The sequence below is a fragment of the Pteropus medius genome, unplaced genomic scaffold (genome assembly GCF_902729225.1).
Source record: "Pteropus medius unplaced genomic scaffold, Ma_sr-lr_union100, whole genome shotgun sequence".
Taxonomy (NCBI): domain Eukaryota; kingdom Metazoa; phylum Chordata; class Mammalia; order Chiroptera; family Pteropodidae; genus Pteropus; species Pteropus medius.
This window is the reverse complement of record NW_024342471.1, coordinates 10,527,660-10,549,702: the sequence shown is the minus strand read 5'-3', so window position 1 is coordinate 10,549,702 and position 22,043 is coordinate 10,527,660. Positions and strand designations below refer to the sequence as shown.

The following is a 22,043-nucleotide window of genomic DNA, read 5'->3' as shown; positions in this document are numbered from 1 at the left end:
AGTCGGGGAGGGGTGTAGAAAGATTCCTTTTCTTGTCCAGTCAGAACATTCTGACTCACTTTCAATCTTTCTAGTCTTTCTAATCTCCTCAAGGAAGACTTCCAAGGCTCTCCGAAGTGCATTGGAAGCCTTTTTCCTCCTTCATTGCTTCCCATTGCAACTTAAACCAACCTCCTTTACAATCTCTGATGTATTGTATTGTAACCATTTGTGTGTTGTCTCTGTACTTTCAGGCGGGGGCTGAGGTGGTTCGTGTGTCTCCCAAGGTCTAACACTTTGCCTGGCATCATTAGGTGTTCCACAAATATTAGCTAAAGAACTGAAGAGTAAATGAACTCGAGGAAGAGGTCAGATGAGGTTTTCTTTAGGCCACCATACAGACAAAGGTTTTCACAGAGACTATCTAAATGATGGCTAGTTCTGGGTGAACTTAAGATGATTGTTCCTGTATCAGCAGGCTGTGTTCAGATGTGGGCATCTCTCATTTTAAAGCTTAATCCTGAACTCATTATTTGTGAAATGCCTTCTGCAGCCTGGGACTTTTAAGAGAGATAAGACATGCTGGGAATACATATTTCCAGATCCACTTCTTAAATAAAGGCCATCCCCCAGGTGTGTTAGAAAGGAAGAAGAAGAAGGCTCACAGTTGTTAAGTACCTACTACATGCCACATCGATATCCTGTTATGTAGATCCCTGTTACTCCGAGTGTGGTCAGAGGACCAGCAGCAGCAGTGTCACCTGGGAGCTGGTTAGAAATACAAAATTTCAAGCCTCACCTCAGACTCAGCAAAGCAGAATCTGCGATTTAAGAGATCCTCAGGTGATTTGTCTGCAATATAAACACCGAGCACTGTTATAGATGAGAAGACTGGGACCAGTGAAGCTAACTAAACCGGCCTAGGGTTACCTAGCTGGTGTAAACTGGGATTTGAACTCAATTCTGCATGTTCTGAAAGGCTGTGCTTTTCCCACTACCACTATTAAGAACCATGCCAAGCTTACCGCTTAGAAAAACATATCTAACAACATAAAATTTACAGCTGACCCTTGAACAGTGCAGGGGTTAGGGCCACCCACCCCCCTGCACAGTCAAAAATCCACGTATACTTATTGATTCCTCCAAACTTAACTACTAATAGCCTACTGTTGACCAGAAGCCTTACTGATAACATAAACAGTCAATTAACACACATTTTGCAGATTAATACATTACATATTGTATTCTTACAATAAAGCAAGCTAAATAAAATGTTATTCAGAAGATCGTAAAGAGGAGAAAAATACATTTACAGTATTTACTGAAATAACTCCATGTATAAGTGGATCCATGCAGTCCAAATCCATGTTATTCACGGGTCAACTATATATAAAAAAAAAAACTGTTCTAACAAGGTTCAGTATTTAAAAATTTAGATTGGAGTTATAAAAAAAAAAAAAAAATTCACATCTCACATTACCAAACAACAAAAAACTTGGTAATGGAGTTTTTCTGCCCTGCCATGTCATTATGAAATTTCCTATTTTATTTCTAGAAACAACTAACATTACTGGATTGTCATTTTGGTGATTCAAAAGTCATGTAACTTTTTGGTTTTCAGATGACTCCTTAAAAGTCTGAAGCACCGTATCAAGAAAATGGGCTTTAAGTTCTGGCAGACGTTAATTTAAACGGTGAGCATGATTTGAGAAAGTACTTAACTTCTTTGGGGCTGTTTCCTCAGTAATAAAACAGACAATGATACTCCACATAGAGCTGATGTTAGGGATAATGACATCATGTCTATACTGGAACACAGCAAATACTTAATAAATGTGAGACACTATCGCCACCGTCATCATCAACAATAACCTTGACTGGCTGACAAACACTGCTGTTCCACAAGTTTGCCAGCTAGCAGGCATATTTAATGGAGACATGATCTAGTAGTAATCAATACATTTAAGAAAGCTGTAGGCATATTTTTTAGTGATAATCAAAATGATAGGTTTAATTTATTTCAAAATAAATTAACCCCGAAGCAAATAGGGAACATATATATTAACATTTTCTTTCTACTTTGGAGCCAGGGACAAGGAAAAGTGTTACCAATAAAAAAAAAAAAAAAAAAAAAAAAGGTAAGGAATGTGTAAGAGACAGGGGAAAAACACTAAATGTAATACATACCACCACCATATTATACATGTGCATAATTTTACAGTATACAAAGCACTTTCCCCATACATTATCTTATTCAATTCTCACACTCTGTGAAATATTGTCTCCATCTCAAAGGCGGAGAAAGAGGTTTGGAAAGAGCAAATGACTTGTTCAGTCACAGAGCCTGAGCTTAAGTTATGACAGTAACACAAATCCAAATCTTCTAACACCAGCCAGGTCTCCTTTCTACTAGGCCACTTAAGGAATTTAAAGCTATGACTCTCACAAAGGTGCTTGGATACAGAAAACCACCCCCATGACAGCTCACAGCAAAGTCCTGCAACCCCATCCCCAGTGGTGAATGCCCCATCCCAAAGCACATACTCTTAAATAGTCCCGCATCTAAAAGAGAAATGAGCTGCTTCTCTTGAATCTGATACCTGAAAATAATTTCTGCTTGGGAATCCGTTGTTTGGCTACCAGAAAAGAACATTCAACATCTTTCTAACCTCCTTCTTATGCCAATTACAGCTCATCAGCACCTGGACACCCACAAGCAAAATCGATCTGAGTAAAAAAAGCAAGCCAAAACATGTTCTTACCATAAAAAAACCAAGCAAATACGACAAGTATGACTGCAACATGATTAAATACGCAGAACGTTTCCTCAGCAACCTGCAGGCTGCTGCATATAAAAATCACATCCACTATCACAAGAGTCCAGGAAAGTGGACACTAACAAACATCTCACGCATGTAACTGTATTCTTTCTGAGCGGTGAAATGTATACAAGTTTATTTTCAGTTTATCCCCTTCCACATTACATCTACTGTTGAGATGCCAACATTCAAATACTCAGACATTTTTTAAAAAACCACTGAAAGGCATCTTCACTTCCCCTTATACTATAACCAAATGAACTTAGGCACGCCAGCCTTCAGTCCGTACCTCACTTCCTTACCATCCTGAAGTCCCAGCATATTCGCAATACTTGGAGGAGCCAACAGCACTATCCAAGCACAGAACATCTTTCCAAATGCTGTCACCTTCACGACCTAATCATTTAATTTGAACTCTATCCTGCCTTATAGAAGCAGTGTAGCTTCCTAAATGTATTAAAAAGACTCACCCCTAACAAATATATCCAAGACAGAATGAGTAAAAACAGCAGGCTACAAAAGAGCATATTCCATTTACACAAAATTATATGCACACATACACAACTCCCACCCCTAATACAGATGTTTGAATGGATAGTGTCCCTATGTTTTCAGTAATTAACCCTGGGAGGTGAGATTGGGTGTGATTTTTCCTTGCCCACCATCATTTTAAACGTACTTAAATTTTCTACATTATTTTATTCATATTCAAAAAAAGCAATAAAGCTATTTTTAACAAGCCTCCCCGAAAGACCCACCATGTCAAGATCTTCCCTTGGCACAGAGAGAAAGTAATAAGGATGCTTACCAAGGCTTGTGTTATGAGCATTGTGGCCAGTGGTTCTCAATGCCAGCTAAGCAACGGGATCTGGAGCCTTCTAAAAATACAGATGCTCCGAGTCCATGTCCTCGGAATTTCTGGAGGTGGGGTCCAGGCGTGCGTATTTTTGTCAAAGCTCTTCAAGTGATAATGATCAGTCAAGGTCGAAAATTATAGATTTTTGTCTCACTCTCAAGAGGGGACCAACGGGGGGAGAAAACAGGCTGCAGAGCTGAGTGAAGAGTTTAACTGAAGGCAGGCGACCGCGAGGTAACCAGATGAGAGCGTTTAGGACAGAAAGTGAAGGCTGAGGCAGTGCTGAGCTTCAGGTATGAGAGGCCGAGAGGAGAGAAAGGGCTATCAGTGGGCAAATACACCCTAGAGGTGGAAGCCAAGGAGAAGTGAACAAAGTGTGGCGGGGCGAGATGTTCAGATGGGGAGCTGGAGGTTAGTTATGCAGTACCGGAGCTAGAGCTGCTTACGGTAACTTAAAGAAACTGAACAGAAAAAGATACCAAGCAGCTGAAAGTAGGCCCACTACAGGGGACCAACAACCCTGATTTATGAGGAGGAGGAAGAGGGGAGAAGAAAGAGGGAGAGGAAAGAGAGAAACTGTGGAAAACTCCTGGGCTTAAATCCTAGTAAGATCATGTACTAGCTGTGTGACCTTCAGAAAATGACAACTTCTCTACGCCCGTGTTCTCACATGTAAAATGTGGGCGATGACACATGGCTCATGGGGTTATTGCAAGGATTAGATGAAATGAGATAAGGAATGTAAAAGCCTATCAGAGTGCTCAGAAAAAAGAAAAAAAGCCTGGGAACATTAGGAAGCATATCCCAGTAAAGATTATATGTTGAATTTTAACATACTATGGCCCACAGTTAATTACTGCCGAACCTCTAAGGTTTTTTTTCTCATTTTGGCATCACCTAAAAATGCTGGAGAAATAACCTAAAAAGATTTGGCTATTTCTCTACTATTGCTCCTACATTCCTGGTATTTGTTTTGATTCTATAAAGAAGATACATTGCATACTAAACTAGTTCTATAAAATTTAATCAAGATTATAAATGAAAACTAACAGTCATATTGACAAAATAATAAATGTACCGGCAGAAAATTCTATATCCAAAATAAGAATTCAGCTAATGCTGTCACTAAAGAACCAAGTTTCTACCTGGCAAAATGAAAAATACAGAAGAAAAAAAAGAAGTGATAAATGTTTCACTTTCATACTCTCCACCCAGGCCCTCAATATCAAAATTCAATTTGTCCTAAATTAGCCAAAAAAGCCAAAATAACTAAAGTTAGTACTATATCTATGACCTGTAAAAATTTGGGGGAGTCCTTTTTTAAGTAACATAATAACTGTAAAAACAGCAATAACTACTAGCATTAATGAATGCTTACTATGTTCCAGGTACTGTCCTGAGCGTCGTACATATGTTAACTCAGTCAGTTCTCACAACGGCTCTGCAGGGTCTCAAAGGAAGCTTAATAAAATACAGATCCACCAACATTATGCAGACTGGTAGAACCGGAAACTCTGACACAACTACATTTTAAACAAGATCCCAGATGACTCTGATGGGAGCTAGGTTTCAGGCTCGATGCAGTCTGTCCCTCCCGACTTTTATTTTCCACATGCTATTTTCTTCACTTGACATTCCTGCACCTGGCTAACTTATGTGTAAGGTTTGGCTTAGAGCCACGCGTCTAAGGCGGAGCTGTTTCTAATCTCCACCTGCTCTCTCACCGCCCAGGCTAGGTTAGGAACCCCTCCTCCGTGCTCCCACAGTATTTCGCACTTTCTTTTACCTTTTTACCTTGTAATATAAATGCAGGTTTCTATGTCTGTCTCCCCAGTTAGGCTGTGAGCTCGTTCGCCTTTTATTTTTACCTTGTCATATAAATACAAGTTTCTATTTCTCCCTTGCTGGGCTGTGAGCTTGTTCACCTTCCATCTACACCTTCAAGCCTGGCAGAAAGGAGGGGTTAGTGATTTGCTTAATAAAAAAATAAATGAAGACTCATTGACCTACCTACCTTTTGGGCTCTTATCCATAGACATAAACTCTCTGCAAGAGCCTCAAACTGAAAATAGAAGGGTCTGGTACCTCATTCAAGAAGTAATGAATTTTAACAGGGCTAGCATAACCTGGATTATAACCACAGGTCCAGGTTAATAGGCCATCATGATAACTAGTGGCTGCCCTATCTCTCTGGTAGCTCTTGTTATAACCCAGCCTACTGCACATGAAGTCCTAGTCCACAAGCGGGCTTCGCACCCACAAAAGACAAGGTATTTGATCTTACATGTAAACATATAAACTGGAAGAGGTCGAAATGACTATTTTTGAAAAGAGGCAGATATGCAGTAATTTTATTACTATTTACTGAATGTCCACACACTGGAGACTACGTAGGATGCTCATGATCATTTTTCTTCACACGACTCTTTAAGAAAGATTTTATCGGGCTTGTTGACTGAAGAGAAATTCAAGGTCCAGAGAGGATAACATGCTCAAGGCCGTCAGCTAGTTTGGGGTAAAGCTGGGATCCGAAGCCAGGTCTGTCTGTCTATGAAGACAATCCTCCTTCCACGACTCTGTGCTGCCTCTGGATACCAACCAGAAGATCAGTGGAGTCACCCTGGTGTTGGAAGAAGCTTTAGAAGCAGACCTAGGCTTAAATTCTGCTTCCATCACTCATTTGCTAAAAGGCATTTGGTAATTAACAAACTCTGAGATTTATCTGTTAAAAAAAAAAAAAAAGATTAAAATGCCTAATTCATAAAGTAGGTACACTTGTAAATCCCTGAGTATATCAGTAGGTGCCCAGTAAATATGAGCTGGCCATTAGCCTGTTTTGCCCTCCTCCTCACAAAAGAGAGTAACGGGTTTCAGTGTCTTCCTCGTGGACAAACAACTGTGTTGTTCTACTTGAAAAAGAAAGGCCTGAGGGTAAATTCTTAATACAACTGGAACCAGTTAGGAAGCTAGATGTGCAACACTCAAAATCAATCCCTCAAGCCTGATGAGAGGAACTCCCAAATCCAAACACACTGTTATGTCAGCATCCCTACATTTTGTCATCCAAGGTCAGGAATAAGACAAGCAGCTGGAGGGAGAGAAAAGGAACTGATCCAGAAACTCTTCAATTATAAGTTTTCAAATAGCAACAAAAAGCAACAGCAAGACATTTCCATCCCTGGTTAACATAAAGTGCGTTAGTACATAACTGAATGCTGTTCTTAAAATTAAATACTGTTCTCTCTGTACTTGCTCATTGTTCTGACCACTCTAACCAATCCTTTGTGATTTTTAACCTTGGGGAATACAAAAAGGGGTGGAGAAAATCTTTAAATCATCTGTTTACTGGTGATATGGAGAAGTGGGGACCTGGGCCTCTGTGGTCTGTCCTCTCTGGGGAAGCTTTTTGTCTTACATTCCACAAAGGACTGGCATGTTTACAGTCCACCTCTACGACTGGCAGTTTCAGAGAAGGAAAACATTTCTTCAGGTGAGCACTTCTAAAATCACCAACAGAATAGAAAGAAGAGGAACACAAATAAGAAACCCATCCTCATCACAGCCACTAATATCAATGAAGCAGGCACCATGCTCATAAGCACTTTATTGTATCTTTTCATTTAATCCCCATATAGCACACCCTTATGAAAGAGATTCCATTATTATCCCAATTTTACAACTGAGGAAATACAGGCTAAGAGAGGTTAAGCAACTTTCACAAAGTCACACAGCTAATAAATGACAGGACCAAGACACCAACTCAAGTCTTGTCTTCATCCAAAACCCATGTTCTTAATCACCCATACCACAGTAATTGTTATACATGCCTTAGCACCTACTGTCTGTCCCCTCTGCCACTCTCCTTACTTGTATAAAAATGAAATACTATTTATCTCTTAAGGAATACTCAAATGTCATCTTACACCTTCCTAGAATACCTGGAAGTCTACATTTTTACTACCTATAGTATAACATTTAGTATAGTATGATGTCTGGGCTCAGTATTAAAATAATGATTCATAATAAACGAACATTTATCTAATCCCATGTTATGTTAGACTTGCATAAATCATCTCACAATAATAATTCTCACAATAATCCAAGAAGGTAGGTATTAATCCTATTCTAATAGATAAATAAACAAATATGTATTGAACATTACTATGGGACAGACGCTGTGCCTTCTGGGAGAATCGTAAACTGATTACCATGGTTAAGAAGAGTCCTTTGAATTCTACGATGCTCTTAGCTATAGGCACGTGTCTCCATCTTGACTGTAGATGGTATATAGGAATTAAATCAATGCATTTATTCATTCAACCAATACTTACTGAGCATCTACCACGCACCAGCACTGTGACAGGCACCAGAAATGCTTAACAACAATTTCACCAAGTCATTTTGCTCCTAATAACTTGTGTAATTTGAAAAGATAAATAAGAGTCCCCACCACCTTGATGAACTGCCCTGGATCAAAGCACCAAGATTAGAGCTAAGGCCTTCTGATCAAGAATTTTTGATCCAAAGAAGAGTAAGCCAGTTTGCTTGGGCCCAGAAGAGCAAATACCAATGGCATAACCTTGTGAAACAAGTGTGAGATCTGTAATCAGAAGCTGAGAGTCTAAGTCTCAGTTTAGCTGCTTACCCATTGTATGACTTGAAGCCATGATCTCCTTGAGTGTTACAATCTCCCCATCTCCAGAATGAGAAATATCAGCCTTGTGCGGTTGCTGTAAGGCTCAAGTGCGGTCAGTCGTGAGAAGACACTCTTCTACATGCTGAATATAGGTAATAACAAATGAACTGCTAGGCTGAAATTCCAGTGCCCTTTGTTTTAAGCTGTATCATCATCTCCCTTTTATCAGAAGGGTCTTCTTCAAGCATTCCTGTTCTCTTATTCCCTTTAATAATTAAGTACTCTTGTCTGGTATATCATTGTACTTGCTAATTTTTTTTGCGGGGCGGGCGGCGGGGGGGTAACTATCTGTAAAATGTTTTTTCCCCTTTCCTTAAACTGTAAATTCATTGAGGGCTGGGAGTGCCTCTCTAATCTGGGTGGTGGCATGCGGGACAGATTTTGAGGGGACAGGAAAACTGGAAGACTAGAGCAGAGAGACTTATTAAGGCTACTGTGATAGCTCAGGAGAGGCAATGAGGGCGGTCAGTGGCAATGGACAGGACTGATCCAAGAGCTTTTTATAAGGTAAAATTATTAGGACTTAAGACTGATTACATGTGAGGAATATCAGAATTAAGCACGGTGTGCTGATTTTTGCCCTGGGTGTGGAGTGGAGAGTGACGACATTTGCCAGGATAGGGAGACAGAGAAACTTGGGCAATGAAGGAATGAGTATGGTTTTGAAAGAGTCAGGTCTGAGTATCTGGTGGGCTTGTTTGCTGGTTAATTAGCCATGCTGACTAGAGCTCGAGAGAGAGACAAGGCTGAAGATTTGGGAATCAATGGCAAAGAGACAGAGGTTAAGGCTGCAGGTAGCAGATGAGATCACCTAAGAAGAGTATGTGGAGGAAAAAAGAATGGGGGCAGAGCCTGCCAGTCCATGCGAAAACGAACACGTGAAGGGCAGGCAGAGGAAGAGGATGGGACACTGGGAAAGAGCGGCTTCCCCCAGGACAGGCATTCTCTTTTGTTCCCTTTCTCTTGAGACCTGTCACCTACTAGGACTTTTGTTAAATTCTGAACACAGCAGGAGCCTCCAATAAAAGCAGACCCCACACAATGCCGTATCATTACCACAGTCCACCATGGAGACTTTAAAAATGTTTCCTTCTTGCCTGTGTTGGCTAAACTCCCCTCTTTTCTGCCTGCAGAAAAGATTTTGCCATTTCCCTCTTCCAGTGTTGTAGGTGGTAGGAGCTCTGGTAGGCACTTCTGCACCATTAGGGGTCCAAGAAGCAGGAGGCAACTAGCTACACGCTTCCTGACACGGGAGCCCACCAGAATCACACTTCTTTGCAGATGGCAGAAAGGTATTCTTTAAAGCACTGACCTGTTATCAACTGCTGTCACTGCTGATAAGGTAAAATGTGTGCATATGCCCAGCATGCACACACCGCACACCTACACACTGCTTGGTAGCTCATCCCCTTAAAGCGCATAATAGCCTCCAGGGGAACCATGTTAAAACAGTGCAATTAACTAGAACTGCTACAAACTCAATAACTCACCTACCTAATGAAGCAATACAAGAAAAATTGGACCTATTTTAATAAGAATGTAAAAAAAGAGACACGAAGTAAAGGTCAAATGCCATTTCTGGATCCCAGCCCTTTTCTTCTCCCCTCCTATTCAGAAGCAGTTAATACCAAGGAGACAATATATACAGTGCTATTCTTTAAAAAACCAAGGAGGCAGCCAATCATTGCACACTAGGGCAAATTACTTCTTTCCAACCCATCCCCCAAGCTGAGTGCCTCCCCTGATCTATTTCTGAAGGTTTTATTATGCAAACCTGAACGGATTTCAATTACAATAATTCTTTTCCTTCTCCACCCCAACTCACAAAAGAGGAACTAAATTACCAGCAATTCTAGGTTATAAGGGCAGTTTTTGCTTCTTCTCTCCTCTCTAGATGCACCTTAATTGAAAAGTTCTCCTCTCGAAACCCCTTTTGTTGGCTTTGGGAACACAGCTGCTTTTATGCCACCCCGCTATTTAGCATAAATAAAACCCATACTCTTCTAGTTCTCCCCCTGAGCAGTGTCTTTGCTTGGCCTTCCCAGTAACCTCGTAGAAGGATGGGTGCATGTGACTAAGGCCAGGGTGAGCAGAACTGGAGACAGGTCTGGTAGAAATAACTTATACTTCTTAATGTGTCTACTCTATTCTGGGATATATGCTAAGCATACATGTCATCTCACCTGACCCTCACAACCACCCTATGTGGTAGATCTAGCCTCACTATTTTACAAATGGGACAACTGAGGGAGGATCAGAGGATTTAGGAATTTGCCCAAGATCACTTGGTTGATAAGCAGTGGATCCATCAGTACCACGGTAGGCTATGCTGCTACCACAAGTCTGGGGAAGGTCCTGAGATGTGATAAGGGCTGAGACTGGACCAGGATAAACTTAAAGGAGGCTAACTCTGACATGTGACAAGCCCCAGAGGTTTGACAAGAAAAAAATGGAAGAGTACAGGCAGTCCCCCGGGAGCTTTTGGACTGGCAAGCTGATTCTCAGCCTATAATGCCTAGTTAGGAGTTACTGGACTACTGAAAGAAGCTTGTCTTTGGGTGGCCTCACTGAAAGGAAGTTCCATCTACAACATGGCTCTTAAGGATGCATCTCTAAAGGGGAGGCTTCTGCTTCCAAATCGTGTGGTTGAAAGTCACCCCAGGTGTATGACTGACAACCATCAATCTGAACTGAAGTCAACTGTATTGATGTTAACCTTGTAGGGTTCTGAGGAGAGCCCCAGAACCATGTTTGTTCTCAATTAGCAGTTTTTTGGGAAACTTCATTCATGCAGTCAATAAACATTTACTGTGCATCTACCACATGCCAAGCACCAAGCTGGGCCCTGGGACTCAGAGGTGACAAGGCTGTTGGTTGCGTAATATTAAAGGCAAAGTCCCCGGACCAAAAGTCCATTTAATAGAAGGCTCTATTCCAGTCCAGGGGCTCATGATATGCCTCCCTGAGAAAGTGACATCGAAACTAAGGACCTGAAGGATAACTAAAAGGTAGCCAGGCAGACGAAGAAAACCGTTACAGATGGAAGCCTGGGGGCAGGAATGACCTGGGCACGTGTGTAAATACTCCTAGTCTGAGGCTCCTGTGCTCTAGCTTGGCACACAATGTTGGTCCACTCGCGTCACACAGGCCAGCACACAGACAGTAACTCAGAGGACATGTCAAAGAAATCTTGCACGATGTACCCTACCCTCCTCTGCCTTCTTTCTCACCCTACCTTCATGGCCTAAGGGCCAGTTTGCCACGAGTGGCAGCAGCTAGCAGGGGTGAGAAGAGGCCCAGAGCAGAATTTTCTCCCTGGAGTTCACTTCTTTTCTCTGGGTGCTGGTGCACTCAGGATGCAGAGCTCTTCCTCACCAGCCATTAGAGTCCAAACATGCCTTCCAGGAGCTGTCTTACCAAGCCATTGCCCTCACTAATATAATGTTATCAAAACCCTAATGTGGGTACTCTAGAGCAAATGTACTGTTACCGGCACGCCACCGGGCACATTTTTCAGAAGGAAAACAGCTGCTCACTGAATCTGTCACTTCTCCTCCTCTCAGTACTATACACACAGAGCAAGAGCCAGCTAAGGGGGCCGCTTTCCTCCACTTTCTTCAAGCATGCTCAGGACGTGGCATCCAGTCTCTCTCTCTCAAACCCAGCAGGTCGGCCACAGCATAGTCCTTGAGGAATTTCCTGGATTATAGAACAAAGCTTTGACAATAGGGCCTGTGCCTCAGGATCTTAAGGTATAGCTATCAAAGCTTCTAGTTCACTAGCTTCCTCATTATATAGATCAGGGAGGAAAATGCAGTCCAGAGAAGTTAAAGGAAAGGTCTAAAGTCACAGTTAGCTGCAGAACCATAGCTCGGTTGCCTTCTCTGTTGATTGCCTAATCTTAAAAGAAAAAAACAAAGGTGTCACTATCTACTTCACAGGTTGTGAGGCCTAAATAAGATAGCCCATAACACAGCAGTACTAGGACTGGGGCAGGTTTTTAAGGAACGGTGACTGTTTCCAAATTTTTCTCTCTTAGATCTCTAAGACCACCTATTCCCACTCCTATGGCCTCATTTTGCTGAATTTCTACTGAGGGAAAAAAAGAGATCAGCAGCAGGGTGAACATGTTTACAGATGGTGATTGGTCAATATCTAATTTGAGGCGACTTGAATCCTCTTAATTGTTCTCAGATCTCTAGGTCACAGTCCTCTGCCCTGCCAGTTCCTCCCTTCCCAGACTTTCTGCTGTCTCTGAAGAGTTAATCTGATCAGAGAAGATATCACTGCAGATGACCACAGAAGACAAGTCGTGAAGCCCTCTCTTCAGCCACTCCAGTTGGAAGATGCTAAGCCAAGTCAATTGGAGAAGTGAAACTTTTATCTAGGAAGGTGAGGAACGCAGACGATCCTGCAGATGCCTACGCCAATTCTATCAACCACTAACAAAAAACGTCACCCAAACCATGGGACAAACGTTCGCTTTTGACAAGACGACCAAATTAATCAGCCAATCGACTCAGTTTCTCGTCCTCTCTCATAGATACCAGCTCCTCACCCACCTCTTTGCCCTCTCCCCACACTTTGAAATAACCATCCAACCATGTAAATTCCCTGGTGCAAGTGTCTGTTAGCCTCCAGCGGAACTGTCAATGCTCGTAAATCCCTGGCCTTCCAGATTGCACTGCGGCTATTTATTGGGGGGAGGGATGCAGCAGGCCACTAGACAATAGCAGGAAGAGATTGGCTTGGCAGTAACTACTCTGGTTACGGCATCGCAATTCATGGCAGCATTTTGCTGGGAGTATGCACCATCAGGGAGGAGAAACATAAAAAGGGGAATCTGGGCTGTAAATAGTTTATTTTGGCAATTCCTGATGTTAGCTGAATCATACTTTAATGCAGAAATACATGAAAGCACCACTCTGGAAGTGACATGCGTTGCCACCTCATTACTCTTTTCAAAAGGGTCTTCCATCAGAGAGACACCTTGCTGCAAATTACAGTGAAGAAAACAAAACCCTCACACACAGACTTATTAACAGGCCAGAAGGATATAGAACCACTAGGATTCAAGCAAGCGGAGAACCAGTGCAACGATGGCCATCAGTGATCTGAGATCTCTGGGTTGCTTTTCCACGCACAGAAAAATAAAAAGATGGAAAAGAGAAAGGTAGTATAAGAGTCTACCCTTCGACTGCACATCAGAGTTTTTCAAAGGAGCTCTCATGTCCCCCATTTCTCCGAAGGTAGCTAAATTAGGCTGACTTTCCCAGTGACTCCTACCTTCATGTTCCTTCTCAGTGGTTCCCACTTTCTTGATCTTCCTGGGAGACTTCATAAAGAGGGGAAAGATGGTCCGTAAACCAAGAATGTCAACAAACTTATGACAGTTGTCTGTGCCCTCGGGTCCAATCATGGCGTGGTCCAGCACCTTCAGGGCACTGCTCCGCGAGATCTTCTTCTCTCTGCGAACGAAAGAGGTTTCCACATGAGGCATTTCATGGGGATGTTCTAGTCTTTAATAATAATAATTTTAAAACTGTATTTATTATAGTACTCTTTAAAATGGAATAAAGATAAAGAAAAAAATTTAAATGTCCACCAATGAGATAATTATTATAAATGGTCTATCTACATGGACTCTTAAACACCTGCTAACAATTAGGAGAGCCAATAATAAAATGAACACCTTATGGTCAGAAAGATAAGCACAAAAGGTAATACATTCAATTCTATATGAAGCGTTACCTCAATAGCAAAGGTTGAAGAATTAGAAAAGATAAACTATTTTCAAGAAAAAAAAAGGTGATTTTTTTTTTTCACCCTTGAATCCAAAGGTCATTCTGGTTTACATGAGAGTGTTCCACTTTTAGCACTGAAAATAGCACATCCTGGGTAAACTGAGATAGCTGGTTATCTTACTTAGTGCCATCCTCAAATATAAAGAATGTATTGGAATATTCCTACCCTTATTCCCTCTGCTGCAGGATAAATCAAAATAGTCCAAAGATACTCACACATGACATTCAAAACAACTACTGAGTTTGAAAGGAAATGTGCCTTCGTGCAGCATGCACTGTACTAGCTGCTCAGAATTATAAGCTCCCTATCTTTAAGCAATTGAAGGACAGGTAAATACAAATAATTTCAAAAGTCTGAGGCAGTGGAAATTAAGTCCAAGGAGGTGGAGATAATTAACTTTATTCGAGAGACGTCAGTGATGGTGTCAAATGGAAGGTGACGTCAGACTGAGTCTGAAGAATGAGCATCTGCCAGGCAGAGAAGGGAGAGCGATGACACTGGCAAACAGCATGTGCAAAGGCACAGAAGGCTTGTAAGAGCACGCCACTCGGGAAACTAGAAATCATTTCGAATGGCCAATGGTGGAAGATGACTGAGAAGAGGCAGGCAGGCACAGGTCATGGCAAGCCCTAGGTGTGCTGTCAGGGAATCTGGGTTCCATGTCACAGATGTGGAGAAGCCACAAAATGTTAAAAAAAAGGAGAGGAGGGTACCGGATAGGTACATTTTAGAAAGCTCAATCTGGCAGAAGTGTGATAAAGGGACACAGAGTTTCGGGGCAGGGAGGGCAGTGACAACAGTGTAAGTGAAAAATGACAAAGGGTTCTGACTACGGTATGAAAAAGGCGTATTGGTGAGACATGAAATCTTAAATACCAGGAGCAGGGTAAACAAGGTTCTAAATTCAGCAGGAAAGGTGTTTTATGCATCAAGATGAAATTCTAAGAGGAAACTAGACAAAAAAATACTTGTTTTCACTGCAACTGGACTTAAGTAACCTATTTTATAAACCTGAATTTATAAAGGTTATGACTAGAGCAGATAATCATGTGAGCAGAAATTTAGGAAACTGAGATATAATATCCTCATTTAGTCACTCAGAAAAAGGCCTCTTGAAATGAATGACAGCCATGTTAACAGGATGCCCTCAGTGACCATTCAGCATACATTTAAACCATTTCACAAATAACATGGAATTGTTTAAAATAGGGGTCCCTAACCAGTACTGGCTCATGGCCTGTTAAAAACCAAGCCGCACAGCCGGCGGTGAGTGGCAGACTAGCGAGTGAGGCTTCATCTGTATTTGCAGCCGCTCCCCAGCACTAGCATCACCACCTCAGCTCCGCTTCAGATCATCAGGCATTAGATTCTCATAGGAGCACTGGTCCCTGGTATCAAAAAGGTTAGGGACTGCTGGTTTAAAATACTGAAGGTAAAAGACTCTGGTTTAGCCAAGTCTCTTTTTTTCCCACCTAAGCAAATTTAATAAAAGATTTTAAAAGTAAAACCCTTCTTCAGGTAGGCAGTGGGAGACATATTTAAAGCTGGGTAGTAATTGCATATTGATCACCACTTAGGCGAGCTGCATGGAGGTGAACTTTGGAATATTCATTGGGCTTAAGTTCAGACTTTTAGCAATCAATAGCTGTTTGGCCTGACTTTCTTGGGTTGACTTTATTTGAAATATTTATTCTACTGGAGGACAAGCAGTTTATCTTAGTCTTGTCTGGGTCCATCAAGTTGTTGAACATGCCAGGACCAATGTGAATGCAAGCCTCCATAAAAGTGGGTAGCTGTGGAAATGACTGAGAGTCATCTACTGCTCCTTATTCTGCCAAAGTGAACCATCTGATGAGGAGGAAGAATGGGGAGAGAGAAGTTCTGTTCTTGTTGTCATCTGCTTCTTCCTTTTTTATTATACAAAAACACTTTTGCAGTGAATATGCATTCTGAGTATAATTTTTTTTAAATTTGTTCTTTCATCAAATATTTATGAGGTACCTAACAGGTGCCAGGTATTAAGCTGAGGATGTAAAAACGCACAGCTCATGCTTCTGGGGAGCTCAGTTCATAGGGGAGACAGATATGCAGATGGATGTACTGAGAACAGCCAAGTGCTACAGTGGAGGTGTATACAAAGTAGAATGTGAATACAGGAAGGAGGGCTGACTGCGTCTGAGTTAGGGGTGCTTTACAAGGAGATGATGATGCTTGAACCAAGCTTCACTGGACGTCTTTCTCAGAAAGGCAAAACGAGAGAGGGTATTTCATACACAGGAAACAACAGCACACGCAAAGACACGAGTAAGCATGGTACATTCAGGGAAGTGGTACACGGTACTCCCAAAACAGAAAGAGCGAGAGGGGCAGCAAAAAAGCACAAAGCCTGCTGATTTTGTGTATTAGAAAGATTACACTTGGGCAGTATCAGAGGCAGAGAGATTGGCAAAAAAAATAAATAAATAAATAAAAAAGAAAGAAAGAAAAGAAAGCAAAGTAATAGTAGACCAGAAATAAGAAGGGTTGGGTTCAGATCGAACTCGAGGTGCCTGTAAGACATGGCAGTGATGTCCAACTTAGACTTACAGATCTGCAGTCCAGGAATGAGATGAAAAATAGAGGAAAATTTGAAAGAATCATTAAATCTATGGGTAGTAAATTAATCAGTGGTATGAATAAGACTGCCCTGAGAGGGTACAGAATATGTAGAAAAGAGGGATGGAACCCTAGAGAAATCTTATTTGAAGGACAAGTAAAAGGGTAAAGTCCACTCCCTCTCTGGCCTAAAGACTAAGGGATTAAAAAAGAATAATAATAAGTAAAGGCATTCCTTAAAAGACACTATGAACCATAAGCTAATCCTGGTAAGAAACTTGGATAAGGTCATTTTTGTTTGCTTTACAAGGTACATGATAAAGTTTACTTCTTTTTAGCTCCTAAAATATAAGATCACTTTCAAGGATTTCTATGAATTAGACAGTGAGATCAATATGACTAAGTTCATAGGTGCTCTCAAATTATAGTGCCAAAGAACACTGGTGCTCTGAGAGATGCTAAGAAACATTTCACCACTAAAATAGAATATTGGTGGTCTTCTATATTGCTAGACATAATTTTTTAATTTTCAATTTCTATTCTCATTCATTTTTCATTAACTACTGGCACCAATCACTGCTTGACTGCCTATGCCAGGAAACAAATACATAAAATAGAGGTTAAAACTTTTGTTTCTAGCACTAAGGTGTGCTAGATACGCAGAGAAACTACTTACAGCGTGGCTAACAGTAAAGTAAGATAAACAACAACCAGCGACCAATAAACCAGAACTCTAGAGAGTATGGACTGGCAAATTTTATATAAAGGGCCAGACAGAAAATATTTTAGGTTTCATGGGCCACATATGGTCTCAGTGGCATCATTCCTTTGTGTGTGCAAGTTTTTACATATATATAGCACTTTTAATATACAAAAACCATTCTTAACTTGCTGGCCATGGAAAAACAGGCCTTAACCAGATTTGGCACATAGACTTTAGTTGCCAACTCCTAATAAAGAGGATCAACAAAGTCCAAATCTGGTACTTTAAAAAGACCAATAAAACTGAAAAATCTCTAGCAAGAGTGATCAATAAAAAAAAGAAAAGGCATGTATAAACAATAATGGGAATGAACAGAAAGGGACAAAACTACAGATACAGAAGGCATTAAAAACAGAACATGAAAAACAATTTTATGCCAACACTTGCAAAAACAGGTGAGATGGACGAATTCCTAGGAAAATATAAATTTCCCCAACTGGCTCAAGAAAAATAAAAATATAAAAAAATCCAATTGGGTCTATAGCCATTCAAAAACTGAATCAGTTCTTAAAAATCTTCTCTCAAATAAAATTCAAGGGCCAGAAGGCATAACTATCAAGTTCTAACAAACATTCAAGAAGGAAATAATTCTAATTTTAGTTAAACTTCTACAGAAAAAAAAGGAACATTATTCAACTCATTTAATAAAGCTAAAACAAACAAAAACAACCGCTGATATGAAAACCTTTCCAAGAGAGTACAATAACAAGCCAATCTCATTCAAAAGTATAAATATAAAATTCCTAAGTAAAATGCAGACTCCTAGAAAACATAAAAAAAGATGGCCTTATCCGAGGAATGCAAGGTTAGTTTAACATCAGATAATTCATTTAATACCATTTCACTATATTAACATTAAAAAAATCATCTTGATAAATGCAGAAAAAGCATTTGATACCACTGATTGATCAATAACGTGAATCTGTGACATCAGAAAAAGAAAAAATTTCCTTCATATGATAAATGCTATCTCTAAAAACTCAAAGCAAACTTAATACTCAATGGTAAAACATATTCCTTTTAATACCAGGGGAAGACAAGTTTATCCTTTATCACTACTCCTATTTAATACTGTACTAGGTAGGTCACAGCTAGTAAGATTTAAACACACACACAAAATTAACAAATTATTAAAATAAAATGTGATAGAAAATAATCTTGTTCCCAACTATGTACTGCTACTCCCCAAAGAGGCATACGCCCAGTGGTTTGCTACTAAAAGATTAACTAGTTTTCCTGGAAAAAAGTGCTGATTTACTGTGTTTTACAATTCACATGGTGTAACTATTCCCACCACAGCTGATTTACCAATGTGATGTCACTAACCACAGTGGTAGAAAAAGATGTATACAATCGGCTCTTGTGAGCCTATATGACCCAGCTCAAATACATCACTGCTTATACATCCCTCCTCCCACCAGAGGTATCAGGCTTGACCATGTGACTTTTTATGGCCAATAAAATGTGAGCCTAAGTAGTATATGTGTCTTCAGAGGAGAAGTTTTAAGATTTATTGCATCATTCAATCATTTCTCTCTGCCATGAGAGTCATATTCCATTAAACACTGCTCCTTTGTTGAATTTCAAAATAAAGATGTAGAACAGAGTTTCAGATGGCCAGTGATAGATGTAGCAGGAGTGAAAAACAAACAGTTGTCATTGAAAGTCCTTGAGATCCAGGGGTTGTTTTAACAACAAAACCTGACTGATACATTATACAGGGAAGTTGCTTAATAAAAGATCAATACACAAAAGTTAACTGCATTATATTCATCAGCAGTAAATAGTAAGAAAACGTAGTTTAGAAAGTATTTAAAAAGTATATAATATACTGCTGGACTTCTACTTTGGGCCCACAGGGAGTTACAGGGACTGGATTTATATCCTCTCCCTTGCCCCCAACAAATAAAAGGACAAAATATACAAAACAATGGTTTTCAGACACCTGACATTGGGTAGCATAAGATAGTGATCCTAGAGAGGGAAACACATGCAATGAGTCCAACTGACAGCTTGGAGAGTTTCTAGGCCTCAGAGCAGGGAGGAGACATACTGGAGAGTCTGGGGAGACCAATGTGGCTGGAGTTCACCGGGCAGAGTTCCAGTCCCAAGCTGCACAGAGATCTGCAGAGGGTCCCCTTCAAGTCTTCAGGTAAGTACTGGTTAGAACATGTGAGGAAACTAAACTAACCAAGGCTACAGAAAAGAACCACCTGAAAGAATTGGGAAAAAAATCCCTGGAGCTCACTGAGGGCCAGAACAGTTTCTGTTCCCACTAGCTGCAGTGGAAAAACCTTGTGAATTCACAGTTTATCAGATAGAGTACTCAGAAGGGCATTGCTTCAGTAATGATGCAAAATTAGCCAGAGACTCGAGGCTAGTCTGGTCCCACTAAACAGAGCTTAAAAGTAAGCCTCAAAAGGAACAAAACTATTTCAAAGTAATTTAACTATATCCTAGAACAAAGTTGAATAATATTTATAAGGATTAAAAAAAAAAAAATCCAGCATCCAACAAGGTAAAATTCACAGTATCTGAATTTTAGTAAAAAATTAATAGGCATTCAAAGAGAAAGGAAAACATTAACCATAAGAGGAGAAAAATCATCAGTAAAAATAACATTGATGACAGAATTAGAAGACAAGAACATTAAAATAGTTATTATAACTGTATTTGATATGTTTAAGAAAGTAAAGCTTCAGCATGTTAACTAGAAACAAGGAAAGCATAAAAAAAAGAACCAAACTGAGTATCTAGAGAAGAAAAATACAATGTCTGACTGGATGAGAGTAACTGCAGAATACAGACTGCATAAGAATAATAAGTTTGAATATATAACAATAGAAAGTATCTAAAACACAGAAAGAAAAAAAACGAAAAAAAAAATAGATCGCCAGTGAGCTGTGGTTAAATATATTCAAATAGCCTACTGTACATGTAACTGGAGTTTCTAAAAGGTGGATAGGCACAAAAACTTTATTGAAAATATAATAACTGAAAATTTTCCACATTTGATGAAAACTATAAACCCAAAGATCCAAGAAGCTCAATGAGCCCCAAACACAAGAGACATGAAGACAACTACAGTAAGGCATATTATAAAACTATTCAAAATCGATGATAAAGAGAAAATTCCAAAAACATCCAGAAAAAAAGGGACACATTACAGACAGAACATATATAAGAATAACAGCAGACTTCTCATTGCAAACGAAGCAATCCAGAAGACAGTGGAGCAACACTCTTATTTAAAGTACTGAAAGGGAGGGAGGAAACAAACAAACAAACAAACAAACAAACTCTATTGACCTGGAATGCTGTATCTGGTGAAAATACCATTCAAAGGTGAAGGCAAATACGTTTTCAGACATACACAAGCTGACAGAAGCCATCACCAATAGGCCATCACTACGAGAGATGCTCAAGGAAATCATCTGGGAAGAGGGAAACTGATACCATAGGAAAATCTGGATCTACACAAAGGCATGAAGAGCATTGGCAATGGCAAATCTGGGCAAATATAAAAGGCTTCTTTCCTATTTTAAAAAATCTCTTTAAAAGATAATGACCCCTTAAACAAAAAGAACAATATATAATGGGATTTATAACATATGTAGAAATAAAATGTATGACAACCACAGAACAAAGACCAAGAGGAAGAAATGAAAGTTTACTATTATAAGGTTTTTACACTACAGGTATATAATAACAGCTGAAAATAGACTGGTTTGAGTTAAAGATGTATACCATAAACCTGAAAACAACCACTAAAAAAGTAGAGAGGAAGAGCTAATAAGCCCCCTAAAAATAAACATGGCATAATAAAAAATACTGCAAACATCAGATTGTACACTCTAAATATTTGCAATTTAATGATAATGGTATGATGAATAGCTATGATGTCTGCTGGAAGGGCGCAAACAGGTCCTACACCATATCCTGCCAGGTGATATCTTGCTTCAGTTTAATCTGCCTTCTCAGCCACAGCACTTTCATAAATGTATGAAGAGGTAACGCCAGCCTGGAGGGCTGCTGGAAGGATTATTTTGTGTTTTTGAAGCATTTATCTGGTTCCTAGAGAACAGGTGCAAACTACTATTAGCCATCTAAGACAGAATGGTAATATTCAGTGAACAGGCAAAGGGAACGCTTGTTAGACAAACAACAAGCAAGATCTGTGTGTGCAGCTTGAAACACAAACTGCATATAGCCCCATTAGAAAGCACAGCTGACTTCTAAAAGATTTGTATTATTATTTTGCTTTTGTAGTACAATCCTGAGACTGAAGGTCAGAAGAATGGCCCTAGCTCTTAAAAAAACAATAACAATAACAACAACTACTCTGGAAAGCAGCAGTCCCCAACCTTTTCGGCACCAGGGACCAGTGCTCCTATGAGAATTTAATGCCTGATGATCTGAGGTGGAGCTGAGGCGGTGATGCCAGCGCTGGGGAGCGGCTACAAGTACTGATGAAGCTTCCTTCATTAGTCTGCCATTCAACCGCTGCTGTGCGGCCTGGTTCCTAACAGG

The 22,043-nt window shown here is 40.2% G+C and overlaps 1 protein-coding gene across 1 annotated transcript in view; it reads right to left on the bottom strand.

The window, feature by feature from the left end:
* The window catches only part of CTNNBL1 (catenin beta like 1), a 138,550-nt gene that overhangs the window by 41,683 nt on the left and 74,824 nt on the right, over nt 1-22,043 (bottom strand). The window contains exon 11 of the mRNA XM_039864308.1: nt 13,637-13,818. Within this exon, the coding sequence (XP_039720242.1) occupies nt 13,637-13,818 (182 nt within the window). The remainder of the gene's footprint in view (nt 1-13,636; nt 13,819-22,043) is intronic.